Below are 25,849 nucleotides of genomic sequence, written 5' to 3'. Positions count from 1 at the left end.
ACACCTTCAGTGAAGTATGCCAGAGCTTAAATCTATGGATTATTGACCCATGTTATCTATTTCCTGCTCTGAGAAGCCATTTACTGACAGGAAAGTGTTTTATGGCTGTAATTACTTATCAGTGAGAGTTATGCTATAGTCTGACCCAGTCCTACCTGGTCCCGACCCGGACAGAAACAGTCATTTGCATACCTGATGTTTAACTCTTTCAGGCAGAGAAATAAAAAAAGGAACTCAGCCTAGTTATTTGTGTGCTAGGCACTGTACATACACGTCTATCTCATCATGTCACAGGTCACCTCGGTTGTTCTTTAAGCTTTTCATGATGCAGCTTTTTTGCTGATGGTGTCTGTGGTCCTCACACTTGAATCAGGTCTTTCAGGGCCTGGCGCTCAGCACTGCTGCTGGAGAGATACGCAAACAGTGCACTTCTCTTACGTTAGACTGGCACCGACTGACAGAAGTTCGGGGACCCGGTTCCTGAAGCTGCAGACAGTGGAGGGCGGTGGCATGGGAGCAATCGAAGCGGATGGGGCTGGAGGAAGCCCAGGTATGTATAAATCTTTTTAAATATTCAGCTCTGGTACACTTTAAGTAACCCTTTAAAAACTAAGTGAAGTTGCACATGCATATTATACAAAGTAGTTTACATCTTAATTTATTTCCTTGCTTGGGAACTTGGTGTCTGTAGAGAACTCAACTCTGCATTGACCCTCTTCCCTTTCCTATTACATAATTATCCAAGTGTGTATCAGCAGCAAAGATGTTTTATTGTCCGCATCCAGTCAATGGAATACACCTTCTTTATGTTTTAAATAAACTTCTGACCCCCCTCCAGCAGTAGCAGCAGCAGATTATTATTATTATTATTTAGTATTTATATAGCGCCGACATCTTCTGTAGTGCTGTACAGAGTATATATTGTCTTGTCATATACAAATCAGCAATAGCATAAAACCTTTCACTCCCTTCTGCCTGCGCTCAACCACCAAGCATGGGACCACCACTGCCTCCTTCAACATGGAAGCTGTGTAATGATGCTCCACCCTCACCAACCGTTCAGCACAATGGAACACGTCAACACGTTGCCCGTCCCTAATCTCTGCATAGGGAGAGGAGAGCAGCTGCATCAGCAGGTCAGATTAACAGACTAAAAAGAACCAGGGATGGATTAAGATGAAGTGGGGGCCCTAGGCAAGGTAGTAGCTTTATAACCCCCCCTCCCGCCCATGGCCACATTCATAAATTGAGGTACAGAGGGGTCAGACGAGAAGGCCAGATGGGCCCCTTGATGCTCACTGGGCCCCAGGAACTTGCCTAGGTTGCCTTGTGGATGATCCTGCTCTGAAAAGACTGGATACAGCTCCGTCCTACTGCGCACTTATTCATCTTCATTTCAGCTTCCTTCTGCAACAGTGAAAACATTTCAAGGGAAAACTGGGTGCAGCTTTTTCGATATCTGCTTTGTGCGCTGGCCATGCGGGGAGCCTCCTGCTTCTCCGACATCATCCCCCGTCATAAGACACAACAAGTTTGGCCACACATGAGCTGTCAGTGAGCGAGAGCAGAGTGTCATCCCTGAATGCAAGTAATGCTTCTTTGTTTACATAAAACCTCAGACCTGCTGTCAATTTTTATTCTGGAATCTTTGCTCCTAGTCATACCATGATCGCCAGAAAATTCACATCTACAACCCAATCACAGTTATTAATATGGTCTTTGTATCTTTGTATGGTTTTTTTTTTTTAAATTTGAAATGTTGACTTTTAAACTGCATATTTGAGCTGTGCAGTCAGAATTACATTTTTCCCCTGAAAAGCCCCAGGGCTCTCCCATCATATGAATAAATAAGGCTGTCTCTATAGCTTGATGAGAATAAACGCCGGGAGTGAACTGATAAGCTATAGTTTTTGGAATGTTTCTCTAGTCCACAGCAAAATGGCAGCCTCCACTTGCATGGATGAGAAGTCATTAATACACCCCCATCATTACTATTTTATCCAAGTAATTTGAAGTTATACTCACAAAATAATCAACATATGAATTCTTTGAAACGTATCCACTTTTGCTCAGTAAATGTTGCCCACTGATGCTATACTCAGCTTAGCTGAAGGCAGTTGTAGATCTTCAAAGCAAATATTTCAAGTGTGTCAATGTGTTTATTCCCATAAAACTACTTTACGGTTCCCGACTCCTTCTCTAGTGGTGGATGGTTTATGGCATGTGTGCAGGGTAATGAATACATGTACTTGGAATCAATGAGATTGCCTAAAGGCAATGTCCTACTTACATTAATAGATCTTAGCTCAGGCTTCTGACGTCTCCAAGCTGGTTTATTAAACCGATTACAAGTCTGGATGCAGAAAAAAAAAGAAAATAAATTAGGAAAATGCGCAGAACCATATCATTTAATTACAAATAAAACAAAAACAAATACGGTATGAGTTACAGCCATGAATAGTTACTCATTTAGTTTGGTATCAACTAAACAAACTTTGTTGACCTAATTTACTCTTGGCCCAAGAGTATGTAAACGATCCAGCAATCCTGGTGCGGACATAGTTCATCACCTGCTATTAGGTGACAAATGTTTGCAATCCTTGTCTGGGTAATATTAGACCATATAAAAAGTCAATAAATCCAGGCTGTCCTGATATTTCATCAATTTACCCCTCAGTAACCCTCGCTATGGTTCAGTCTAAAGGTACACGATACAAATTTTTATATATTTCTTTCGATTCTAAAATTACAATTGATCTTTTCAATTGATTGTAGCTTTTGAAACATCTAAGCAATGGCTCACATGTGTGTGTTAACGATTTCCCCAAATATGAAAAAAATTATCGAAAAACTTTGAAAACATTTTTTACAATCTGTCTTACATCATTCAATTTTCAGAAAAAAAAGATTTAGAATCAACAAATAAAACAAAAATTTCATTTTCTTCTTTTGATTGAAAAAAAGGGAGGATTAAATGTTTATTGTATCGTGTGCTTTTAGGCATTCATTAGCATTGGGTACTGTATCTTACTGATTCACTAATGTGACAATTCATGCACGAGTGGCCACAAGAAAATGTTATCTGATGTGCAGAGATGCCTGGCTCTTCAACTGACCATATATCCTATTTCTCCATTGTTATTGCCTGATGAAGCGGGGTTAAACCCGTAAAACGTGTTGCATTATCCCCCGGAGTATGTAAATTGGCAATTTTTATATCTGCTTGGAGGAGGTAAGTCCATCACTGCCTCCTCATGTTTTAAACTTTTTACATACTTTTATCCTTTTGGCGCCTGTGTATCCATACCAGGATATGGCAAGAGGTACAATTACTGTGGGAGCAATTGTGGTTCTGGTCACAAAGATGAACTCTTGGAAGAGGGAGGTGATGGGATAAATCAGGTGATCACAGTGACTGGCTGCTTCCCCCATCCAGCTTTATCTTATCTCCAGTGGGTAATGACAGGAGGGAGGAGTCTAGTCTCTCCACTGTGATCAAGGGCGAAACAACAACCCAGGGGATCCCCTGCTAAATTGTTATGCTTCCTCCCCTTCCCGGATGGGGCCCCCTGGGATCCAAACTCCTAACGCCAAACCCCATTTCCCCCATGCACACACTTTGCCCCAACACCATTGCAGAGTAGTGCAGGGAGTGGAGTAATATTTACCTGCTTCCAGTGCTGCCAGTCTCCCCTTCATGCATCCCAGACTTTCTGCTGCCATTCGCCTGCTCCCAACCATGTGACTCGTAACAGTCATGTGGTTGGAAGCTGGCGGTTGTGGTGCATGGAGGAGACCCGCAGAGCTGGATCAGGAAAATATTACACCACTCCCCCGCCATACTCAACATGTGGGTAAGGAGAGGGAGGAGTAGCTTTCCCCTCCTCCCCCATGAGATCATGGGGTTATTGTTACTCCCCTGATTGTAATCTTAATCAAAAATACAGATGTGAGTTCATTGCTAATTACAGCTGTCATGCACGTTAAAAAAAATGGGAGTCTGAACTAATGCTCTAAAGTGGAACTGAGATGAAAAACTAACTATAACAAGTAACTTGTCTATATATCTTATCTAAAGTATAGATAGTTTACACAGCAAATCTAGCTGCACACAGCTTCAAAAGTTTATGATTATTTATTACTGTGATACAATGAGTGCAGCCATATTCTGTTTGTCACAGGCTGAGGGCTGGAGATGCTATCAGCTTGCCTGTGTGTAATGCAACAAATTCAGCCCCCTCTCCTCCTCACCTCCTCCCCTCTGCCTCTGAAATCTCTGGCTAGTAATACCTCCTCCTCCTCCTGCCCAGACTGAGTCCTTGCTACAGTGCCAAGGCACAAAAGGAGCTGTGGGCAAGGCTTGTTTAGTTTATTGGGAACTAGAGTATTAAAACAAAGCAAAAAAGTATTTGGCTTGAGGAATGCCCTATAAACTATATGAAAGGAAGACAATTATGCAATGAGTAAAAGTTTATCTCGGATCCACTTTAAGTTCCTTCATTGCCAACATTAGCAAAGTAACAGCGGTAGAGATTGGGTGCTCGCCCTGCAGGAGATAAAGGTGTAAGACACAAATAATTTATAAAATAAGTATTTATATTTAAAATATTACAAACACACACACAGGATAGGGTATAGCGAGTAAGTGTTCCCAGCCACAGGGCAGCAGTTTATATGACATGTTCAGCTGTCACTATAAATGCCCGTCAGACAGGCAGAGACTATGATGCTGCATCAGTCTTCAAATCTCATCTGACAAGAAAATTGATTGGGGCTGGGGCCATTATGTCACTGGGAGTTTGTGCTCACTGACACCATCTGGTAATGGAAAAATAAGTGTTGTTAAATTGAAAAATCCAACATCAGATCCTGTTTAAACCTCGGAGTGGTTTAATCCCTGACTCACCCTGGTTATGCATAAGTGAAGCAGAAATGTCACTTATCATTCATGAAATGCTGATATAACTTTATATCTCTCTTTCTTAACAGAGGAGGAGCGCCCCAGGCCAAGGTGAGAGATTTCAGCACCACACAGCTGTCAGTCAGAAATTCTACTTCCTGTACAACGTGTCTTGTTAACTCAGAAGAAACTGTGAGGTTGATTAGACTATGGGGTTGATTCACAAATCTTCTTTCTTGAATTATCTGACTTTATTATTTATCTCAGCTATAAGGAGAGCTAATTGATGAAATAAATAGATAAGAGGAGCTGACTCATGAGGTAAGCAGGTAGAGTAGCACTAAAGAGACTGCAAAAATAAATAAATCAGATATTCACCTATAGAGAGGGAAGGCCCTAGATCTCCTAGAGCCTCCCAGGTGCGCTCTCTCGGGTCCTTGTTCCAGCACTGTCACTGGAAAGAGCCCAGTAGTGTAATATGTATGGTACAGAAAATTGAAGAGTAATAATAAAAAATACTACTCACAAAGGAAGGTTGCACAGGGGCAACCGACCACAGGAAGCAGGTGGAGACAACAAACCCGACTCCACTCGGGGTGGTCCTAACCAGGACCTGGGTGTGGTCGCTCTCTTCAGAAAAAGGTAACAGGTGTTACCGTGGCGACCCCTCGGACCAGAAGAAGTACAGGGGTATACTTAGCACAAGTGGGGGGAAGAGGCGACCTGGGTGTGATAAAAGCATCTAAAAACAGCTTAAAATACAATATATGGTATGAGGTAGCTTACCTCAATGACGAAATCTTTGTAATTGTACAAAAGATTTTTTATTTAGCACAGGCAACGCGTTTCGCGGGTCTGAGCCCGCTTCCTCAGGCCAATAACAGTGTTATTTTAGTCACTGTTATTGGCCTAAGGAAGCGGGCTCAGGCCCGGGAAACGCGTTGCCTGTGCTAAATAAAAAATCTTTTGTACAATTACAAATATTTCGTCATTGAGGTAAGCTACCTCATACCATATATTGTATTTTAAGCTGTTTTTAGACGCTTTTATCACAACCAGGGCGCCTCTTCCCCCCACTAGTTCTGGTTGACACATTGTACATTTAAGGTGGGGTGCAGCAACAGCCTGTGGGACCACTCAGCAAAATTACTGTGGGGACAAACCCCCTCAGGTGGCTACTAAACCCCCACCTCAACTTACCAAAAAGACTTTGAGGAAGTGAGGGCTAACATCTTGCTTTGGGCCACATTTACAATTTGCATAATGGGAAGCCTAAGTTGGCGCATGATAAGATATGTGCCAAGGCTTCCCATTATGCAAATTGCAGCTTTACATAGCGGGCACCTTTATAATGGAAGCCTATGGCAGCGCCCTTCTTTTCAAGGTGCCTGCGCCTTTTCTTACAGCTTCATATAGTACTTCAGGGGCGTTGCTAGCCCCAAAGATCAGTGGCACGTGCCCCGGATCTATTCTGGGGTGCCCTGGATATCCCCCAGGCAGAGTCAGCTGTGGTGCCTCAATGGTGGGTATGCTGGGAGCTGTGGTGCATCAATAGGGGGTTTGCTGGGTGCTGTGGTGCCATGATAGGTGCTGCGATGCCTTTATAAAGGCATGCAGGGAGCTGTAGTTCTTCTATGGGAGCATGCTGGGAGTTATGGTGCCTCAACGGGAGGCCTATGGGAGTATGGGAGGGGGTCCACTAGAAGGTCAGGCAATGCAATTGGGGGAAAGCCAGACCAGCCAGCATAGAAGCCAGGTAACTCTGCCTAGATATGTTTAAATAACACTGCCTATTTATGTGATATGCTATTTTATTATTATTTTTTTTTTTTTTAGGTTTTTTTTTTGCATAAATGGAGAGGGGGCTTCATCCAACATTTTTCTGGACAGGCCTACTTAGACTGCGGTTAAGTTTATGTAAATTTGGTTCCACCCATGACCACACCCACATTCTGGTACGTGGCCACACCCATTTTCCATCTGGAGTACCCAGAAGTGTCCCGAATCTCTTATGCTGGGCATACACGGGTCGATCCGGCGGCCGATTAGTCGCCGGATTGACCCCCGCCAGCGCTCTTTATCAGCTGCTCGATTCCCCGCTATTTTCTGCCGGCGGGGATTGAGCGGAGAATCTATCCGACAGGTCATCAGACCTGTCGGATATTATCAATCGAGCCATCAGGCTTGATTGATAAGGCTGCACAACTCCAGTGTATGCCCAGCATTAGGATCCTAGCAACGCCCCTGTAGTACTGTATTAGCTGGGCTTATTTTTAACGTTGAGTCTCAAGCAACTAGATAGCACACTTATCCGTCATCAGCTGATCCCTGTCAGTGTTGGATAATGAAGACTTTATTGCATATGCAGGGTAATAGATGGCTTCTAGATATTCACTTTAAATTATCAGATGACCCAATTCAACATTTATATTACATCTGTACATCCAGGACCAGCAGGCCAACCATAGCTTTTTGAAACTAGATACCATAATGTAAAACCTTTTTCCCTAATAGTATTTCTTCTCTCACAGCAGACCGATGATGCCCCAAGTTCTTGCACCTCCGAAAATTCCAGAAGGAGAAAGAGTTGATTTTGATGTAAGCGGTGTTACTGTTTGGATTTTAGCCTGTTGTTAAGATTGTGCAGGTTCTTATTGTTTACATGGGCTAATAGACTTGACAAGCCAGTTAGGAGTCACAGGGAAGAGCGTGTGTGTGTGTGTGTGTGTGTGTGTGTGTGTGTGTGTGTGTGTGTGTGTGTGTGTGTGTGTGTGTGTGTTTGGAGATTGACAACCACCATGAAGCAATGTGCGTTGGGGGGGGGGGGGATGAACACCAAGTAAACAATGTGTGTATGTGTGTGGGGGGGAGGCTGGACGACCACCAGTGAAGCAATGTGTATAGGGTGGGTGGGGGAAAGACAACCACCAGGGTAGCAATGTGTATGGGGGTGGGGGAAAGACAACCACCAGGGTAGCAATGTGTATGGGGGGATGAGGGACGAACAACCACCAGGGAAGCAATCTGTGTGGGTGGAGGAAGGACAACCACCAAAGAAGGAATGTGTGTGTGTGTGTGTGTGTGTGTGTGTGTGTGTGTGTGTGTGTGTGTGTGTGTGTGTGTGTGTGTGTGTGTGTGTGTGTGTGTGTGTGTGTGTGTGTGTGTGTGTGTGGGGGGGGGGGGGGACGGATTACAAAGGATGCAATGTGTATGGGAGGGAGGGGGACAAAGCACCACTAGGAAAGCAATCTGTGTGAGGGGGTAGGGGATGGGCGACCTCCAGGGAAGCAATGTAAGTGCCCACAGACAGGAACAGGTTTGATAGTATTTTCTGTTTCAGCAGGTGTTCATTTGTAAGTCATGGACTTCCCGTATTCAGTCCATAAGACTTTTTCTTCCCACTGTTGTAGCAAAAAAAAGGTTCACCTTATGGTCAGAAAAACACAGTAGATTAATGATGCACTTATTTGTGAGGTTAGTGCAATAGTTAGGACAAAAGGGCCCGTTATGAATTCCCTTTTCTCTTGAGTTTTCTCACAGGAGATGTTTTCATACCTTATCATTACTACATCTTTTAAGCCCCCAGCAAGCAAGAAAATACTCAAAATAATTTTCATATTTCTTCTTTACCTATTTTTTGTACAGTTCAGTTACCATGTGCTAAAAACACTCTGTACAAGAAATAAAAAAAATGATCTCCTAAGAAAAAACTCAGGAGAAAAATCAATTGAATAGGGGCCAAGGATATGTTAATATTTGTATTGCTCTTGCTGATCAGCCATGAAAACCAATGTACCATGCTATAGGTGGATTACATGTTCAAAGTGGATAGCATATTATAGGTGGATAATATGTAGACTCTGAAGTTTTCAGAAAATTCAGTTTTTATGTTACAATGTTGTTAGGCAACATTAGGCTCTGAAACGCTGCATCCCCACGGCTGAAATCTCAGTAAATCCCCCAGAAATCCCCGGGGGGAGATTTGGGCAGCGCTTCCGCATAGAGGCAGAGCTTTGAGAAGTAGCTCTGCCTCTCCTCCGTCAATCTGCGTGGATCGACGCTTCTCCCCAGCCCCTCTCAGTCTTCTTTCACTGAGAGGGGCGGGGAGAGGTGGCGATCAGCGCTGATTGACGAGTATGGAGGCAGAGCTACAGCCCATAGCTCTGCCTCCCCGGGCAGCAAAATCCACAACCAGAAAAGTAATGGATTTTTGTCCTGTGGTTTGGGGGATTCATTGAGATTTCAGCCACGGGGATGCAGCGTTTCAGAGGGGGCAATCATGCCTAACAACATTGTAACATAAAAACTACACTTTCTGGAGGCTTCAGAGTCTCTTTAAAACAAACCTAAAGTGAAAATAAACTGATAAAAAATTGTATCCATTGGCCTAATCCTAAAAAGGACTCTCCTTGAATTCCATTGTCTTAAATTGTATCTGAAAATTTAAAATGCAAGCTTAAAGGACAACTGTAAGGAGAGGGATATGGAGGCTGCCATATTTATTTCCTTTTAAAAAATACCAGTTGCCTGGCTATCCTGCTGGTCCTCTGCCTCTAATACTTTTAGCCATAGACCCTGAACAAGCATGCAGCAGATCAGGTGTTTCTGACATTGTTGTCAGATCTGACAAGATTAGCTGCATGCTTGTTTCTGGTGTGATTCAGACACTACTGCAGCCACATCGATCAGCTTGGCTACCAGGCGGCAATTGGTATTGTTTAAAAGGAAACAAATATGGCAGCTTCCATATCCCTCGCACTTCAGTTGTCCTTTCAGGAAAAAAGTGGAATGTTAATACATCTGAACAAAGTTTGGATTTACTAAGTCAACTAACCTGAAGAGAAATTATAACGTGCTGCTACGAGTTTACTATAAATATGGTAGCTAGTGTTTTCAACTATCTATAAACAAGAAAAAAAACATAATATAGTGGATGTATTGTCTGTTATGCTGACAGCGTATTTCATAAAACTACCATAAACTGAATTATCGCAGAATGTGAGTGGAGCCTGGAGGGATAAATCATTGCTACAAACTCCCTAGTTTTTTCTCTGTAAGTATAAGCTGAATTTAACAGGATCATGTTATAATATCAAACCAACAGGACATCCACAGGAAACGCATGGAAAAAGATCTGCTGGAACTTCAAACACTCATTGACGTTCATTTTGAGCAACGCAAAAAGGAGGAAGAAGAATTAATTGGACTGAAAGATAGAATAGTAAGTACACATTATGATGTGCTAGACCTTAGTTATACAGGTATTTATGTTGTTATATGGCATGGTGTATGCTCTCCTCTTCTGGTCCCTGCCTACTACCTTTGCCTTCCAATAACAATGCATAGAAAAATTCTGTTTTGTAGATTGACACTTATTCCCTGAAACATAGGTAACGATTTTCTTCAACTTCCACATAGAGGGCACAATAATTATATGTCACGTTTTGTTACATGGTTAGAGCTTAGAGCAGACTCAAAAATATTATTTACAAAGTAAGGGGGAGACACTCCACTGGTGGCCCTACAATAGCAGAATTGGTAATGACAGTGGCAGATGTAACATGATGAGAGAGCCCTGCCCTTGCAATCTTTCAATCTAAAGGAATGGGGGGGGGGGGGGGGGAGGAGACAAGAGGTGGGGTTGTATATAATATTCATACTTAGAGGCAATGTGTTTTTAGATAGTAAGGAGTGCAACTTGGCCTTAGGTCAAAGGCGGAATGGCCTAAGTTAGAGCGTATGCTTGTCGAAAAAAGTGAGTTTTGAGGGAGCATTTAAAGATATCAAAGGTTGGAGAGTGACAGATGTGTTGTGGAAGGGGATTCCAGAGAAGGGGTTAAGCATATGAGAAATATAGGTCATGTGCATATCTGATATTGCCCTTGGGTTGGTATCTGGAAACTAGTGAGGGGGAGGAAAGGTTAAGAGTTTGAAATGGATCTTCTTGTTAATTGGCAGCCAATGGAGAAAAGTAAGATACTAATAGATGATTGATTCGTCATCCAACCCAACAATGAAATATTTTGGCTAGATGTTAATAAAACTGGAAACATCAGTACGCCTTTTATATTTTACCTTAGACCTCATTAAGAAAAAAATGCCAAATTACCCATATATAAACATCATGGCTCCGCAGGGCTTGGCAAGGATTAGTTACAGGCACAGACATGGACTAATGCATGTGCCAGGGGTGCTTTTAACTCACCGTCTAGCACTTGTTATTGTGCTCAGAGCATTATTGATTTTTGTTGGCTGTGTAATGAATTCGCTGTATCCTATCTGAAAACAATCTGTATGAGTGCAGCAGCAATAAATCAAAGCTTAATACATGCGATGACAGTTCCACTGTAACATAATACAGCAAGTATCTCTCCCACCCATTGAGAGCTGCAGCATGATTGACAGCAGGGATGCAGGTGCAGGTAAAGTAGAAAATGACCCAGGGAGAGGCTCTATTTACTATAATTGTGTACAACATACTCCGCTTCAAAGGAGCAGTTTGTTACTAATTATTTTATAATAGTTATTACACATGTTTGGATATGGTTATCCAACATGTAATTTAATGCTTACGTTTGTGCGTATTTGGGATTCAGTGACTCTGCAGCTGAAGGGCTTGTTCACACCTTTTGGAGTTTTGGACGTTTTGGAGTTTTTTTGAGAGCCGGCGATTTTTTAAAATGCTTTTAAAAGCGACTGTGCAATGATTCCTTATGAGACAGTTCATATCAGCGCGTTTCGTCCGCTTTCCGCTCAGCAAAGCGCTGCATGTACCATTTTTGGGACGATTTTGCTGCAATGAAAGGTATAGGAAAAACACAAAATGCTCACAAATTGCTTTATCCGGCGATTGCGTTCGTGCTTTTATGAATAAATACATTGGATTTATTCATTTCCGGGTGAAAGAGTTCACTTCCTGACTGACAACAGCAAGTTAAAAAATGGAATCGCTCCGCAAAATCGATTACAAAAGCGCTTTGTACAAAATCATAGCGCACAAAAAAATCACACTAAAAAAAACACAAAACGCAGCCATCAGCGATTTCAATTTTAGATGTGAACAAAGCCTTACTGAATTCCAAATTAAGGGCCCATTTCCACTGCAGGTTTGCGTTTTACGCTTGCTGATCCGCATATGATGTTTCGCATGGAAAGGAAGAAAAATGTGTGAATTCAATGCAAATTATTTATGAATTTCCTCATGCAGCTAGCTAGCATGACCATTCCTCCTAAAAAACCTCCCTAAGCTTCATGGCCACTGGGTTCTGTGTCATGTAGCCCCGCCCCCTGCTGAAAACTCACCATTCGGTTCTCAATCTCAAGTAGAGAAAAAAAGAATGGCTTTTTAGTAGGGGCGGGGCTAAGTGACAAAACCCAGCGGCCATGAAGCTTAGGGAGGTTTTCAGGAGGAACGGAGCCAGCAGGTAAATATAACTTTTAAAAGATGATACGATAACAGAATAAAAAGAAAGTTTTATTTCAGGCTGTATAGTCTCTTTAAATTTCCGCTTTCCATTTGGCTGTACAACTTAGATACCTTTTTTTAATACCAGGAAAAAAAATAAACCAAGCTTGATTGAAACCATGGCAACATTTTTCAGTTTGGTAAACAGGATTTTATGGGATTCTTTTCTCTCCGTTTGCAAGGCCGTATTTATAGTTCATCATCACTGCTAAGCCAAAGGTTTTGTGCCACGCTCTCTCCTCCACACTTAGTAGACTCTCCTTGGAAGGCAACAGGCTGCTTTCTTTTGAGTGCAGCAGCCCCCTCTGCCAAGAACCTCTGACTGATATTACAAGTTTAGACCGCTAAAGCACTAATCACTGATGTGTCTAAATGCAATGTTACGTTTATCAACCTCCGCTAACCCCCACCCCCCCCCCCCCGGTTTAATTATTAAGGCTCCTTTCCTACTAGGTGCTGTGCCGCCGTCCATTCTGATGCACCGCAAATAGCATGCGACAAGCAAGGTAACGTGAAAGTCTATTGACTTCCATGATACTGTTCACATTAGTTACAGCGTTCCAGACCAGAGCGTTACATTGTTACACCTTCAGAACATGTTTTTGCTTGACGCGATAAAACTTCCCATCATCAAGTCGTGAGTCACAACTCATGCATGAAATTGGGTTCATGATAAAATGTGTTTTATCAGCATGAATGTTTACTATTTGTAAAATGTAACCTAGAAATAATCCTGATTCTGCTAGAATTGTTATTTATGCCCAAAACATCGTATCTGGTGTCTCGTGATACTCCTCTTGTGATTAGTTTAGTTTCTACTTTGCACAATTTTAAGATATTATTATAATTTTATTTATTTTTTTGCATGTAGGAGTCTCGCAGAGCTGAGCGGGCAGAGCAGCAGCGGTTTAGGACCGAGAAAGAGCGGGAGAGACAAGCCAGAATGGCGGTGAGCAAGTTCAGATTGTGCAATTATTATTATGAATGATTTATATCACACCATTATCTTCCATGGTGCTGTACAATGGAGGAAGCAAACAAGCGTACATCATATACAGACATTGTGACACATGACAATACAGACATGGTTGTATATGGTGCATAAAATAGAATTGATAGACAATGGCCCATATGCCCCTCCCTCACCTCGGGCATCCTCCTCCAGAAATTACAGCAGCGGCCGGGCAGGGAACGCGAACCTAACTCTTGTGTTCCATGTGATGGAGTTCGGGTCTTCTCTGCAGCACCTAACTCTACTTCCTGATTAGCTGTTTATACATCTACTAGTGACCTTAGCTCGTTTAAAAACGGGCTAGGTCTGTCTCCGCGTGCCTGCCGCGCACATGCGCGCACCCACCCCCAATGCGCGCACCCACCCCCCGCGCATGCACCCGCTGCACACGTCCACTACGCGCGCGCGCCACGCATGTCCGCGCCCGCACTCGTACACATGCCCTCCCCTTCCTCCCCTTCAGTGTCTCTGCTCTCCTCCCTGCACATGCGCAGTAAAAACACACACACACACACACACACACACACACACACACACACACACACACACACACACACACACACACACACACACACACACACACACACACACACACATGGGACGCAGAGACATTAGGGTTTTATTGTATAGGATTAGAGACAGAGGATCAGCAAAACATGCAGGTAGCTGATATAGGAGGAAATAAATATGTCAGCCTCAATGTCCCTCTCAGTTCAGGTCTCCTTTAAGAAGGTATTGCTGCATACTGATAGCCCATACACACATCAGAGAAAAAGTCTGCAACGACAATAGTTCTGCAAGGTCTCAGCTAAGGGTGTATGTTATTTAGCAATATGCCATGCTGCAGTGGCGTAGCTAAGGAGCTGTGGGCCCTAATGCAAGTTTTTCAATGGGTCCCCCAAGCAGTCTATACATAACAATTGATACGGCGCACCAAAACCTGCCAATGGCAACTACAGTGTCAGAGGTGCAAGAAGGGGATGGGGAACAGTTTGTTAGTGATCAGTACTATTCAAAGTATCTATAGAAATGATTATTATGAGCACAGAACCAATAGAGAGTAATACTATAATTGAGGGAAGGCCTTTCGGGACCACTCTGGCCCAAGGGCCCCGATGCGGTCGCAACCTCTGCAACCCCTATTGCTACGCCCCTGCCATGCTGGAGCACTAAACATCAGAAAAGAACTAGTGACAAAACCTATTATTTTAGTGCTTACAATATTGTAGTACTCACAAGCTGCTCGCATACCTTGCAACTTTTTGTATTAAAGTGTACAAGAGCTCCTGCCAGTAAAAAGTTTTATACATCCAGCCCCATCCGCACGGATCGCTCCTACGCTGCCATTCTCTGCTGCCCGCAGCTCCAGTACCGGGTCCCGTTACTTCAGCCAGTTGGGGCCAGTCTATGCAGGAGAAGTGCGCCCTCTACGTATCTCTCCAGCAGCTGCTGGAGAGATACGCAAAGAGCTCACTTCTCTTACGTCAGACTGGCCCCGACTGGCTGAAGTGACGGGACCCGGTACTAGAGCTGCGGGCAGCAGAGAATGGCATCGTGGGAGCGATCCATGCGGATGAGGCTGGAGGAAGCCCCAGATATGTATAAAACGTTTTACTTGCAGCAGCTCTGGTTTCTTTTGAAGGGAACCAGATACAAAGCTCATTAAAAAAATAGGAAAAGATTTCATACATACCTGGGGCTTCCTCCAGCCCCATAAGCCTGGATCGCTCCCACACCGCGGTCCTCCACTGCCTTTATCGCCGGTACCGGGCCCGTCACTTCCGCCGGACGCGACCAGTCTTCCGCATGCACAGGGGCTCTCTCTGGCTCTTTATGCATGCGCCTGCGCAGTACGGAGGGAGCGCACTGTGCTTGCGTCGACTGGCTCAACTGGCCAAAGAGATGCAACCCGGTACTGGCGGACAGAGGCAGCGAAGGACGTGGGAGCAATCCAGGCTGATGGGGCTGGACGAAGCCCCAGGTATGTATAAAACTGGTAGTTAGATCGTCTCTGGGTCTCTTTAAGAAAGAGGGACACTTAAGCCACGCCTTAAATCACACCCCTTGCAAACCCCCAGTCACCCATACCATAAAAATTTCATAAGAAAAATACCCTATGTTCTTTTATAATTCAACCCACACCGGTTCTTTCTATTATGGTTAATTTTCATTCATATCAACATATGAAAATAAGAAATCTATCAATTTAAAGGATGGGAATAAAGTTTAGAGTCAATTAAACACATTTTTCACTAGAAAAATACATACCAGTATATTTACATATATCTGTACATGAGTGAAAGAGGGACAAATGAGGAAGAAAGAGCAACAGAGGGACTGGGTTCCCAAAGAGGGACTGTCCCTCCAAAAGAGGAACAGTTGGGAGCTATGTGCTCATCCTGTCATAACTCCCTTCACTGAAAAGGTTATAGCCAAGTAGTGTGTATGTACAGCCCTCATGGCCCGCAGTGTTGCCCTACTGATCAAGCAATGATTGTTAAGGGAGACAAAGATTCAGTGTGTGTGTGTACATTTTTACTCTTAAAAATCTATCAAAATAACCCAATAACTGGCATCCCACTCATTCAAAACGTTTCGCTTACAGATAGATTCAAATAATGTATTATACCTTTCTTATCTTAACAGGAGGAAAAAATGAGAAAAGAAGAGGAAGAAGCGAAGAAGCGTGCGGATGATGATGCAAAGAAGAAGAAAGTGCTCTCCAACATGGGCGCGCAGTTCGGAGGGGGGTATCTCATGAAGGTGAGTATCATCCTTTCTTGGCTGTGCGGGCTGCAGCCGTTGCATGTAATATACAGGCAAAACGCAAAAAATTAGAATATTGTACAAAAATCTATTTATTTCAGTAATTAAACTAATATACAGTATGATATAGGATCCCTGTGCAGGCGTTTTGGATGAATTAGCTGCTTAGGGTGTGACACTTTGAGCCTAGAATGTTGGACATTTTCACAATAATCTAATGGTCTGAGGTTTTGGTTTTGGGGTTCTCATAAGCTGTAAGGCATAATCATCAATAGTATAACAAATAAAGGCTTGAAGTATCTCACTTTGAAAGTAATGAGTCAATTTCATATATTAGTTTTTTCGAGATTCACCTGTAGACACTAGAGTTGGGCCGAACCTCCGATTTTAGGTTCGCGAACCTGGTTCGCGAACTTCCGCGGAAGGTTCGGTTCGCGTTAAAGTTCGCAAACCGCAATAGACTTCAATGGGGATGCGAACTTTGAAAAAAAAAAATAATTATGCTGGCCACAAAAGTGATGGAAAAGATGTTTCAAGGGGTCTAACACCTGGAGGGGGGCATGGCGGAGTGGGATACATGCCAAAAGTCCCCGGGAAAAATCTGGATTTGACGCAAAGCAGCGTTTTAAGGGCAGAAATCACATTGAATGCTAAATGACAGGCCTAAAGTGCTTTCAAACATCTTGCATGTGTATACATCAATCAGGTAGTGTAATTAAGGTACTGCTTCACACTGACACACCAAACTCACCGTGTAACGCAGCGCAAACAGCTGTTTGTGTAGTGACGGCCGTGCTGGACTGGTGCGCACCATGGCGAGAGTGCAGGTTTTGGTGGCTTTACAGCCCATATGGTCGCCTGGCTGATGTAGCTGAATGACAGAACAGTGACTGTCCAGCTGATCAAATTTGGTCTGACCACAATGAGGCAACGACCTTATTATCGTGGGTGTGCCCCCCGAGACACTCATCTAGGCGCCGGTCATTGCTTCATTGTGATACGCAAGCCCCTTCACCACGGCAAGGTAATGATCACGAAGGGGAATGGGCGCATGTACATGCCTTTTCTTTTGTTGTTGCAGCTGCCCGCAGTGCAGCCAGAAAAATTAGGCAGTCATGTACACGCACCCGAAAAATTATTACAGCGGCCGCTGCTAGCAGCGGCCTGAAAAATTCAGCAATCCGCCTGGAGTCCCAGACCCTGTTGGTGGTGGCGGAGAAGGTAGTGAAGCGGCCTGCAGGCAGACATGCTGTGTGGAGGGACTGGGAGCGACTTAGTCTTCTTGGGGCAGGCCAGGCAGCCAGTCACACGGCGTGCAGGCAGAGATGCTGTGTGTGCGGGGACTGACTTAGTCTTGGGGCGGGCAGCAGCCCTCCGGGATCCATGCCTCATTCATTTTGATAAAGGTGAGGTACTTAACACTTTTGTGACTTAGGCGACTTCTCTTCTCTGTGACAATGCCTCCAGCTGCGCTGAAGGTCCTTTCTGACAGGACGCTTGCGGCAGGGCAGGAGAGAAGTTGGATGGCAAATTGGGACAGCTCTGGCCACAGGTCAAGCCTGCGCACCCAGTAGTTCAAGGGTTCCTCATCGCTGTTCACAGCAGTGTCTACATCCACACTTAAGGCCAGGTAGTCGGCTACCTGCCGTTCCAGGCGTTGGTGGAGGGTGGATCCGGAAGGGCTACGGCGAGACGTTGGACTAAAGAACGTCCGCATGTCCGACATCACCATGAGATCGCTGGAGCGTCCTGTCTTTGACTGCGTGGACACGGGAGGAGGATTAGTGGCAGTGGTACCTTGCTGGCGTTGTGCCGTCACATCACCCTTAAAGGCATTGTAAAGCATAGTTGACAGCTGGTTCTGCATGTGCTGCATCCTTTCCACCTTCCGGTGAGTTGGTAACAGGTCCGCCACTTTGTGCCTGTACCGAGGGTCTAGTAGTGTGGCCACCCAGTACAGCTCATTCCCCTTGAGGTTTTTTATACGGGGGTCCCTCAACAGGCAGGACAGCATAAAAGACGACATCTGCACAAAGTCGGATCCAGTACCCTCCATCTCCTCTTGCTCTTCCTCAGTGACGTCAGGTAAGTCAACCTCCTCCCCCCAGCCGCGAACAATACCACGGGAAGGTTGAGCAGCACAAGCCCCTTGCGATGCCTGCTGAGGTTGTTCTCCTGCCGCTGTCCCCTCCTCCTCCTCCTCCCCCAAAGAAACACCTTGCTCATCATCCTCTGAGTCTGACTCGTCTTCTGCACACGACTTCTCTTCTTCCTCCTCCTCCCCCCTCTGTGCTGCCGCAGGTGTTGAGGAAACAGCTGGGTCTGATGAAAATTGGTCCCATGCCTGTTCCTGCCGTAACGGTTCCTGGTCACGCTCATTCACAGCTTTATCCGCCACTCTACGCACAGCACGCTCCAAGAAGTAAGCGTAGGGAATTAAGTCGCTGATGGTGCCCTCACTGCGGCTCACCAGGTTGGTCACCTCCTCAAACGGCCGCATGAGCCTGCATGCATTTTCCATCAGTGTCCAGTTGTCGGGCCAGAACATCCCCATCTTCCAAGACTGTTTCATTCTACTGTAGTTGTAGAGGTAGTGGGTCACGGCTTTCTTCTGTTCTAGCAGGCGGGAGAACATGAGCAGGGTCGAGTTCCAGCGAGTCGGGCTATCGCAAATGAGGCGTCTCACCGGCATGTTGTTTTTGCGCTGAATTTCCGCAAAGCGTGCCATGGCTGTGTAAGACCGCCTCAAATGCCCACAGAACTTCCTGGCCTGCTTCAGGACATTCGCTAAGCCAGGGTACTTTGCCACAAATCTTTGAACCACTAGATTCATGACATGTGCCATGCAGGGTATGTGTGTCAGCTTCCCCATATGCAAAGCGGCAAGCAGATTGCTGCCGTTGTCGCACACCACGTTGCCTATCTCCAGGTGGTGCGGGGTCAGCCACTCATCCACCTGTTTCTTAAGAGCAGCCAGGAGAGCTGCTCCAGTGTGACTCTCCGCTTTGAGACAAGACATGTCTAAGATGGCGTGACAGCGTCGTACCTGGCATGCAGCATAGGCCCTGCGGAGCTGGGGCTGTGTAGCTGGAGAGGAGAACTGCCACTCAGCCAAGGAGGAGGAGGACAGCGAAGAGCATGTAGCAGGAGGAGAGGAGGTGGCAGGAGGCCTGCCTGCAAGCCGTGGAGGTGTCACAATTTGGTCCGCTGCGCCCTGCTTGCCATCGTTCACCACCAGGTTCACCCAATGGGCTGTGTAGGTAATGTAGCGGCCCTGCCCGTGCTTGGCAGACCAGGCATCCGTGGTCAGGTGTACCCTTGACCCAACGCTCTTCGCAAGAGATGACACCACTTGCCTCTCAACTTCACGGTGCAGTTGGGGTATGGCCTTTCTCGAAAAATAAGTGCGGCCTGGCATCTTCCACTGCGGTGTTCCGATGGCCACAAATTTACGGAAGGCCTCAGAGTCCACCAGCCGGTATGGTAACAGCTGCCGAGCTAACAGTTCCGCCACGCCAGCTGTCAGACGCCGGGCAAGGGGGTGACTGGCCGAAATTGGCTTCTTCCGCTCAAACATTTCCTTCACGGACACCTGACTGCTGCTGTGGGCAGAGGAGCAGGAACCGCTCAAGGGCAGAGGCGGAGTGGAGGAGGGTGCCTGTGAAGGTGGAAGGGAGAAAGCGGCAGAAGCAGATAATGCACCTGATGGAGGAGGAAGAGGAGAAGGAGGGTGGCTTTGCTTTTGTGTGCTGCTGCTGCTTTTGCTCAGGTGGCCATCCCATTGCTGTTTGTGCCTTTTCTCCAGGTGCCTTCGTAAGGCACTTGTCCCTACGTGAGTGTTGGCCTTTCCACGGCTCAATTTTTGTTGGCAGAGCGAACAGATGGCTTTGGTCCGATCTGAGGCACACACATTAAAAAATTTCCACACCGCTGAGCCACCCTGGGATGTGGGCACTATGGGGACCTCAGCAGCTGATGCTGAAGGGCAAGTTGGCTGGCTGTACATAGGTGGCGATACATGGTGCCGGACTCTGCCACCAGCTGTTTCTGACGAAGAGCTGCCCCAGCTTCTTTCAGCAACTTCTCTCCTCCTACTACTCTCTGACTCCCCCTCTGAACTGTCCCCCTCTTCATCTCCTCTATTGGGAACATACAGAGGATCCCTATTACCGTCATCATCGTAGTCATCCTGCCCAGCTTCGCTTGCCTCAGACAAATCCAAACTTGCACCATCAGTAGGTCCTTCATCCTCCTGACACGTTACATCCATAGTGTTGCCGCGTAACTCAGACATATTAGCTGGTGAAAATTCATCTGGCTGTAACAACAATGGCTGTGCATCAGTGATTTCAACACTAAATAATTCTTGCGAAGTGTCAAATGCAGCGGAAGTGGTGCTAGTAGTAGCGCTGGTGGCTGAGCAAGATGAGGTGTTCTGTGTCGCTAAATACTCAACCACGTCCTGACAATCTTGGGAGGTGATGGGACGTGCCTTCTTCCGAGCACTGTACTGTGGGCCAGGTCCACACGAAATTACATTTACACGACCTCGCGCAGACCTGCCGGGTGGCCTTCCTCTGGCTCTGGCACTACCTCTTCCTCTACCTGTTTTGTCCATATCGGGTATGCACGGAGTGGTATATCACACTGCGTGCACTCACGTAGGTAGGTGGGTTCACTTAACTGCACAGGTATGCGCACTGATGCGGTGGGTTCACTAAACAGAACAGGTATACAGTGGCGGGTTCACAGAACAGGTATGCAGTGGCAGGTTCACTGAACACAACAGGTATGCAGTGGCGGGTTCACTGAACAGGTATACAGTGGTGGGTCCACTGAACAGAACAGGTATGCAGTGGCGGGTTCACTAAACAGAACAGGTATACAGTGGCGGGTTCACTAAACAGAACAGGTATACAGTGGCGGGTTCACAGAACAGGTATGCAGTGGCGGGTTCACTAAACAGAACAGGTATACAGTGGCGGGTTCACTAAACAGAACAGGTATACAGTGGCGGGTTCACAGAACAGGTATGCAGTGGCAGGTTCACTGAACACAACAGGTATGCAGTGGCGGGTTCACTGAACAGGTATACAGTGGCGGGTCCACTGAACAGAACAGGTATGCAGTGGCGGGTTCACTAAACAGAACAGGTATACAGTGGCGGGTTCACTAAACAGAACAGGTATACAGTGGCGGGTTCACAGAACAGGTATGCAGTGGCGGGTTCACTAAACAGAACAGGTATACAGTGGCGGGTTCACTAAACAGAACAGGTATACAGTGGCGGGTTCACAGAACAGGTATGCAGTGGCAGGTTCACTGAACACAACAGGTATGCAGTGGTGGGTTCACTGAACAGGTATACAGTGGCGGGTCCACTGAACAGATATACAGTGGCGGGTCCACTGAACAGAACAGGTATGCAGTGGCGGGTTCACTAAACAGAACAGGTATACAGTGGCGGGTTCACTAAACAGAACAGGTATACAGTGGCAGGTTCACAGAACAGGTATGCAGTGGCAGGTTCACTGAACACAACAGGTATGCAGTGGCGGGTTCACTGAACAGGTATACAGTGGCGGGTCCACTGAACAGAACAGGTATGCAGTGGCGGGTTCACTAAACAGAACAGGTATACAGTGGCGGGTTCACTAAACAGAACAGGTATACAGTGGCGGGTTCACAGAACAGGTATGCAGTGGCGGGTTCACTAAACAGAACAGGTATACAGTGGCGGGTTCACTAAACAGAACAGGTATACAGTGGCGGGTTCACAGAACAGGTATGCAGTGGCAGGTTCACTGAACACAACAGGTATGCAGTGGCGGGTTCACAGAACAGGTATACAGTGGCGGGTCCACTGAACAGAACAGGTATGCAGTGGCGGGTTCACTAAACAGAACAGGTATACAGTGGCGGGTTCACTAAACAGAACAGGTATACAGTGGCGGGTTCACTAAACAGAACAGGTATACAGTGGCGGGTTCACAGAACAGGCATGCAGTGGCAGGTTCACTGAACACAACAGGTATGCAGTGGCGGGTTCACTGAACAGGTATACAGTGGCGGGTCCACTGAACAGAACAGGTATGCAGTGGCGGGTTCACTAAACAGAACAGGTATACAGTGGCGGGTTCACTAAACAGAACAGGTATACAGTGGCGGGTTCACAGAACAGGTATGCAGTGGCAGGTTCACTGAACACAACAGGTATGCAGTGGCGGGTTCACTGAACAGGTATACAGTGGCGGGTCCACTGAACAGAACAGGTATGCAGTGGCGGGTTCACTGAACAGGTATACAGTGGCGGGTCCACTGAACAGAACAGGTATGCAGTGGCGGGTTCACTGAACAGGTATGCAGTGGTGGGTTCACAGAACAGGTATGCAGTGGTGGGTTCACAGCACAGGTATGCAGTGGTGGGTTCACTGAACAGGTATACAGTGGCGGGTCCACTGAACAGAACAGGTATGCAGTGGCGGGTTCACTGAACAGGTATACAGTGGCGGGTCCACTGAACAGAACAGGTATGCAGTGGCGGGTTCACTGAACAGGTATGCAGTGGTGGGTTCACAGAACAGGTATGCAGTGGTGGGTTCACAGCACAGGTATGCAGTGGTGGGTTCAATGAACAGGTATACAGTGGCGGGTCCACTGAACAGAACAGGTATGCAGTGGCGGGTTCACTAAACAGAACAGGTATACAGTGGCAGGTTCACTAAACAGAACAGGTATACAGTGGCGGGTTCACTAAACAGAACAGGTATACAGTGGCGGGTTCACAGAACAGGCATGCAGTGGCAGGTTCACTGAACACAACAGGTATGCAGTGGCGGGTTCACTGAACAGGTATACAGTGGCGGGTCCACTGAACAGAACAGGTATGCAGTGGCCAGTTCACTAAACAGAACAGGTATACAGTGGCGGGTTCACTAAACAGAACAGGTATACAGTGGCGGGTTCACAGAACAGGTATGCAGTGGCAGGTTCACTGAACACAACAGGTATGCAGTGGCGGGTTCACTGAACAGGTATACAGTGGCGGGTCCACTGAACAGAACAGGTATGCAGTGGCGGGTTCACTGAACAGGTATGCAGTGGTGGGTTCACAGAACAGGTATGCAGTGGTGGGTTCACAGCACAGGTATGCAGTGGTGGGTTCACTGAACAGGTATACAGTGGCGGGTCCACTGAACAGAACAGGTATGCAGTGGCGGGTTCACTGAACAGGTATACAGTGGCGGGTCCACTGAACAGAACAGGTATGCAGTGGCGGGTTCACTGAACAGGTATGCAGTGGTGGGTTCACAGAACAGGTATGCAGTGGTGGGTTCACAGCACAGGTATGCAGTGGTGGGTTCAATGAACAGGTATACAGTGGCGGGTCCACTGAACAGAACAGGTATGCAGTGGCAGGTTCACTGAACAGGTATGCAGTGGTGGGTTCACAGCACAGGTATGCAGTGGTGGGTTCACAGCACAGGTATGCAGTGGTGGGTTCACAGCACAGGTATGCAGTGGTGGGTTCACAGAACAGGTATGCAGCCAGACAGGAACAAGTTAAGCCTAACTAATCTTTCCCTGAGAGACAGTCTGCAGCAGCTCGCCCTACTCTCACTAACGCAGGCAGCACACGAGTGACCGTAATGGCCGCCGCTGCCTGCCTTATATAAGGGGGGGTGGGGCTCCAGGGGCTAGTGTAGCCTAATTGGCTACACTGGGCCTGCTGACTGTGATGTAGAGGGTCAAAGTTGACCCTCCATGTGCATTATGGGGCGAACCGAACTTCCGCAAAGGTTCGCCTGCGGGACGCGAACGCGAACCACTGAAGTTCGCATGGAACCGTTCGCAGGCGAACCGTTCGGCCCAACTCTAGTAGACACCTTTAACCATTTAATGACAACCAGACTTATAAAAACATCCTGCTAGAGCCTTTTAATGGCTCCAGGACATTTTATAAGTCAAACAGTGCTGCTGCCGATGTGTGCTGCACGGGATCGGTTGAAAAGGGCGCCCGAGCTGCCTGTATGAAAAGGGCGCCGCCATAGACATCAATGTTATTTCTGGAAATATGGGCTACAAGGTGTAGAAAAGGGCGCCCGAGTTTTGATATAGGCTACAAGCGGGCTCCCCTTTGTAGCCCATATTTTTTCGGCTACAAGGTTTTCGGCTACAAGCGGGCTCCCCTTTGTAGCCCATATTTTTTCGGCTACAAGGTTTTCGGCTACAAGCGGGCTCCCCTTTGTAGCCCATATTTTTTTCGGCTACAGTAAGGTGCCCCTCTGTAGCCCATATTATTGACTTTTTTTGTAGCCGAAGTTTTTATATGGGCTACAAGCACTGTAAGCCGAATTATTTCATTCCCCCACTATCCATGGCGGCCTGGAGGGGGAATAGTAATTAACACATCCCGGAGTTTTTTTCTAGCCGAAGTTTGTATATGGGCTACAAGCGCTGGAAGCTGAATTATTTCATTCCCCCACTATCCATGGCGGCCTGGAGGGGGAATAGTAATTAACACATCCCGGAGCTTTTTTGTAGCCAAAGTTTTTATATGGGCTACACCAGGCGCCTTTTTTTTTTGTAGCCGAAGTGTTTATATGGGCTACACCAAGCGTCTTTTTTGTAGCCGAAGTTTATATGGGCTACACCAGGCGCCTTTTTTGTAGCCGAAGTTTATATGGGCTACACCAGGCGCCTTTTTTGTAGCCGAAGTTTATATGGGCTACACCAGGCGCCTTTTTTGTAGCCGAAGTTGGTATATATATGGGCTCCATCAGGCGCCCTTTTTTACCGGCGCCCTTTACATGTAGACCCGTGCTGCACGTGCTTGCTCCCACGTGTGCATGTGCGCACTCTTGTGCGTGCACGTGCTCTCCCGTGCGTGTGCATGTGAGATTAGTGAGAAAAAAAACCCTAAAAAAATACACCTTTATTTCCAAATAATATATTGTCACCATACTTTGTACTAGGGACATAATTAAAATCTTGTGATAACCAGGACAAATAGGCACGTAAAATGTGTGGGTTTTATGTACAGTAGCAGTGTTTATATTAAAACCATAGGGGATGAAATTGGTGAAACAGTGTATTTTTTCATTTTTCCCTTGTTTTTCCCTTTAAAATGCATAGACAATAAAGTAATTGCTGAAAACAAATATCAACCCCAAAAAGTCTAATTGGTGGTGAAAAAAACAAGAGATAGATCTTCTCACTGTGATTAGTAGTGATTAAGCTATTGGCAAATGAAAGGGATGAGCTCTGAAAGGTGAAAATCGCTCTTGTCCGTTAGGGTAAAAACCACTTTGGGATGAAGTGGTTGAACTTACACTGCAAATCACAACCGCTAAGCTCTTAGCAGTGGTAATTCCGCAATGGATTTTCAGAGCGATTTTTTTTCAAGGAATTTGCAGTCAAGCAAATAAGCTGAGACTCTTTAAAAAATACTACATGCAGCAAGATTGCGATTTTAAACAAATCACAATCTTAAGTGGTGACACTATACTATACTTAGCCGACCGCCCGAGATTGGCAAGTAAAACGCAATCGCCCCCATTGTAAACCAAACCTTTGGCATGGCTTGAAGTTTAAGAGAGGGTGTATATTGTGGAAGCTGTAGTCTGCAGGAGAAGGGACCAGCACACTTCACAAAAATACCTCTGAAAAAACTTGTATTTCATTCAGAATCCAAATATAGAATACA

The 25,849-nt window shown here is 46.1% G+C and overlaps 1 protein-coding gene across 2 annotated transcripts in view; it reads left to right on the top strand.

Moving 5' to 3' along the window:
* The first annotated feature begins 495 nt into the window (after positions 1-495).
* TNNT1 (troponin T1, slow skeletal type) overlaps positions 496-25,849 on the top strand; it is a 51,330-nt gene continuing 25,976 nt past the window's right edge. The window contains exons 1-6 of one of the 2 annotated variants that reach the window (XM_068241255.1): positions 496-550; positions 4,990-5,011; positions 7,435-7,498; positions 10,005-10,121; positions 13,237-13,314; positions 16,024-16,140. In XM_068241255.1, coding sequence (XP_068097356.1) covers positions 511-550; positions 4,990-5,011; positions 7,435-7,498; positions 10,005-10,121; positions 13,237-13,314; positions 16,024-16,140 — 438 coding nt within the window. In that variant the 5' untranslated portion in view covers positions 496-510. Of the gene's footprint in view, positions 551-4,989; positions 5,012-7,431; positions 7,499-10,004; positions 10,122-13,236; positions 13,315-16,023; positions 16,141-25,849 lie in introns of both variants that reach the window. The other variant, XM_068241254.1, reaches the window with a different exon arrangement.

Source organism: Hyperolius riggenbachi, chromosome 6 (genome assembly GCF_040937935.1).
Source record: "Hyperolius riggenbachi isolate aHypRig1 chromosome 6, aHypRig1.pri, whole genome shotgun sequence".
Classification (NCBI taxonomy): domain Eukaryota; kingdom Metazoa; phylum Chordata; class Amphibia; order Anura; family Hyperoliidae; genus Hyperolius; species Hyperolius riggenbachi.
Note: the sequence above shows the minus strand (reverse complement) of the source record. Positions and strands in the feature narration are given on the sequence as shown.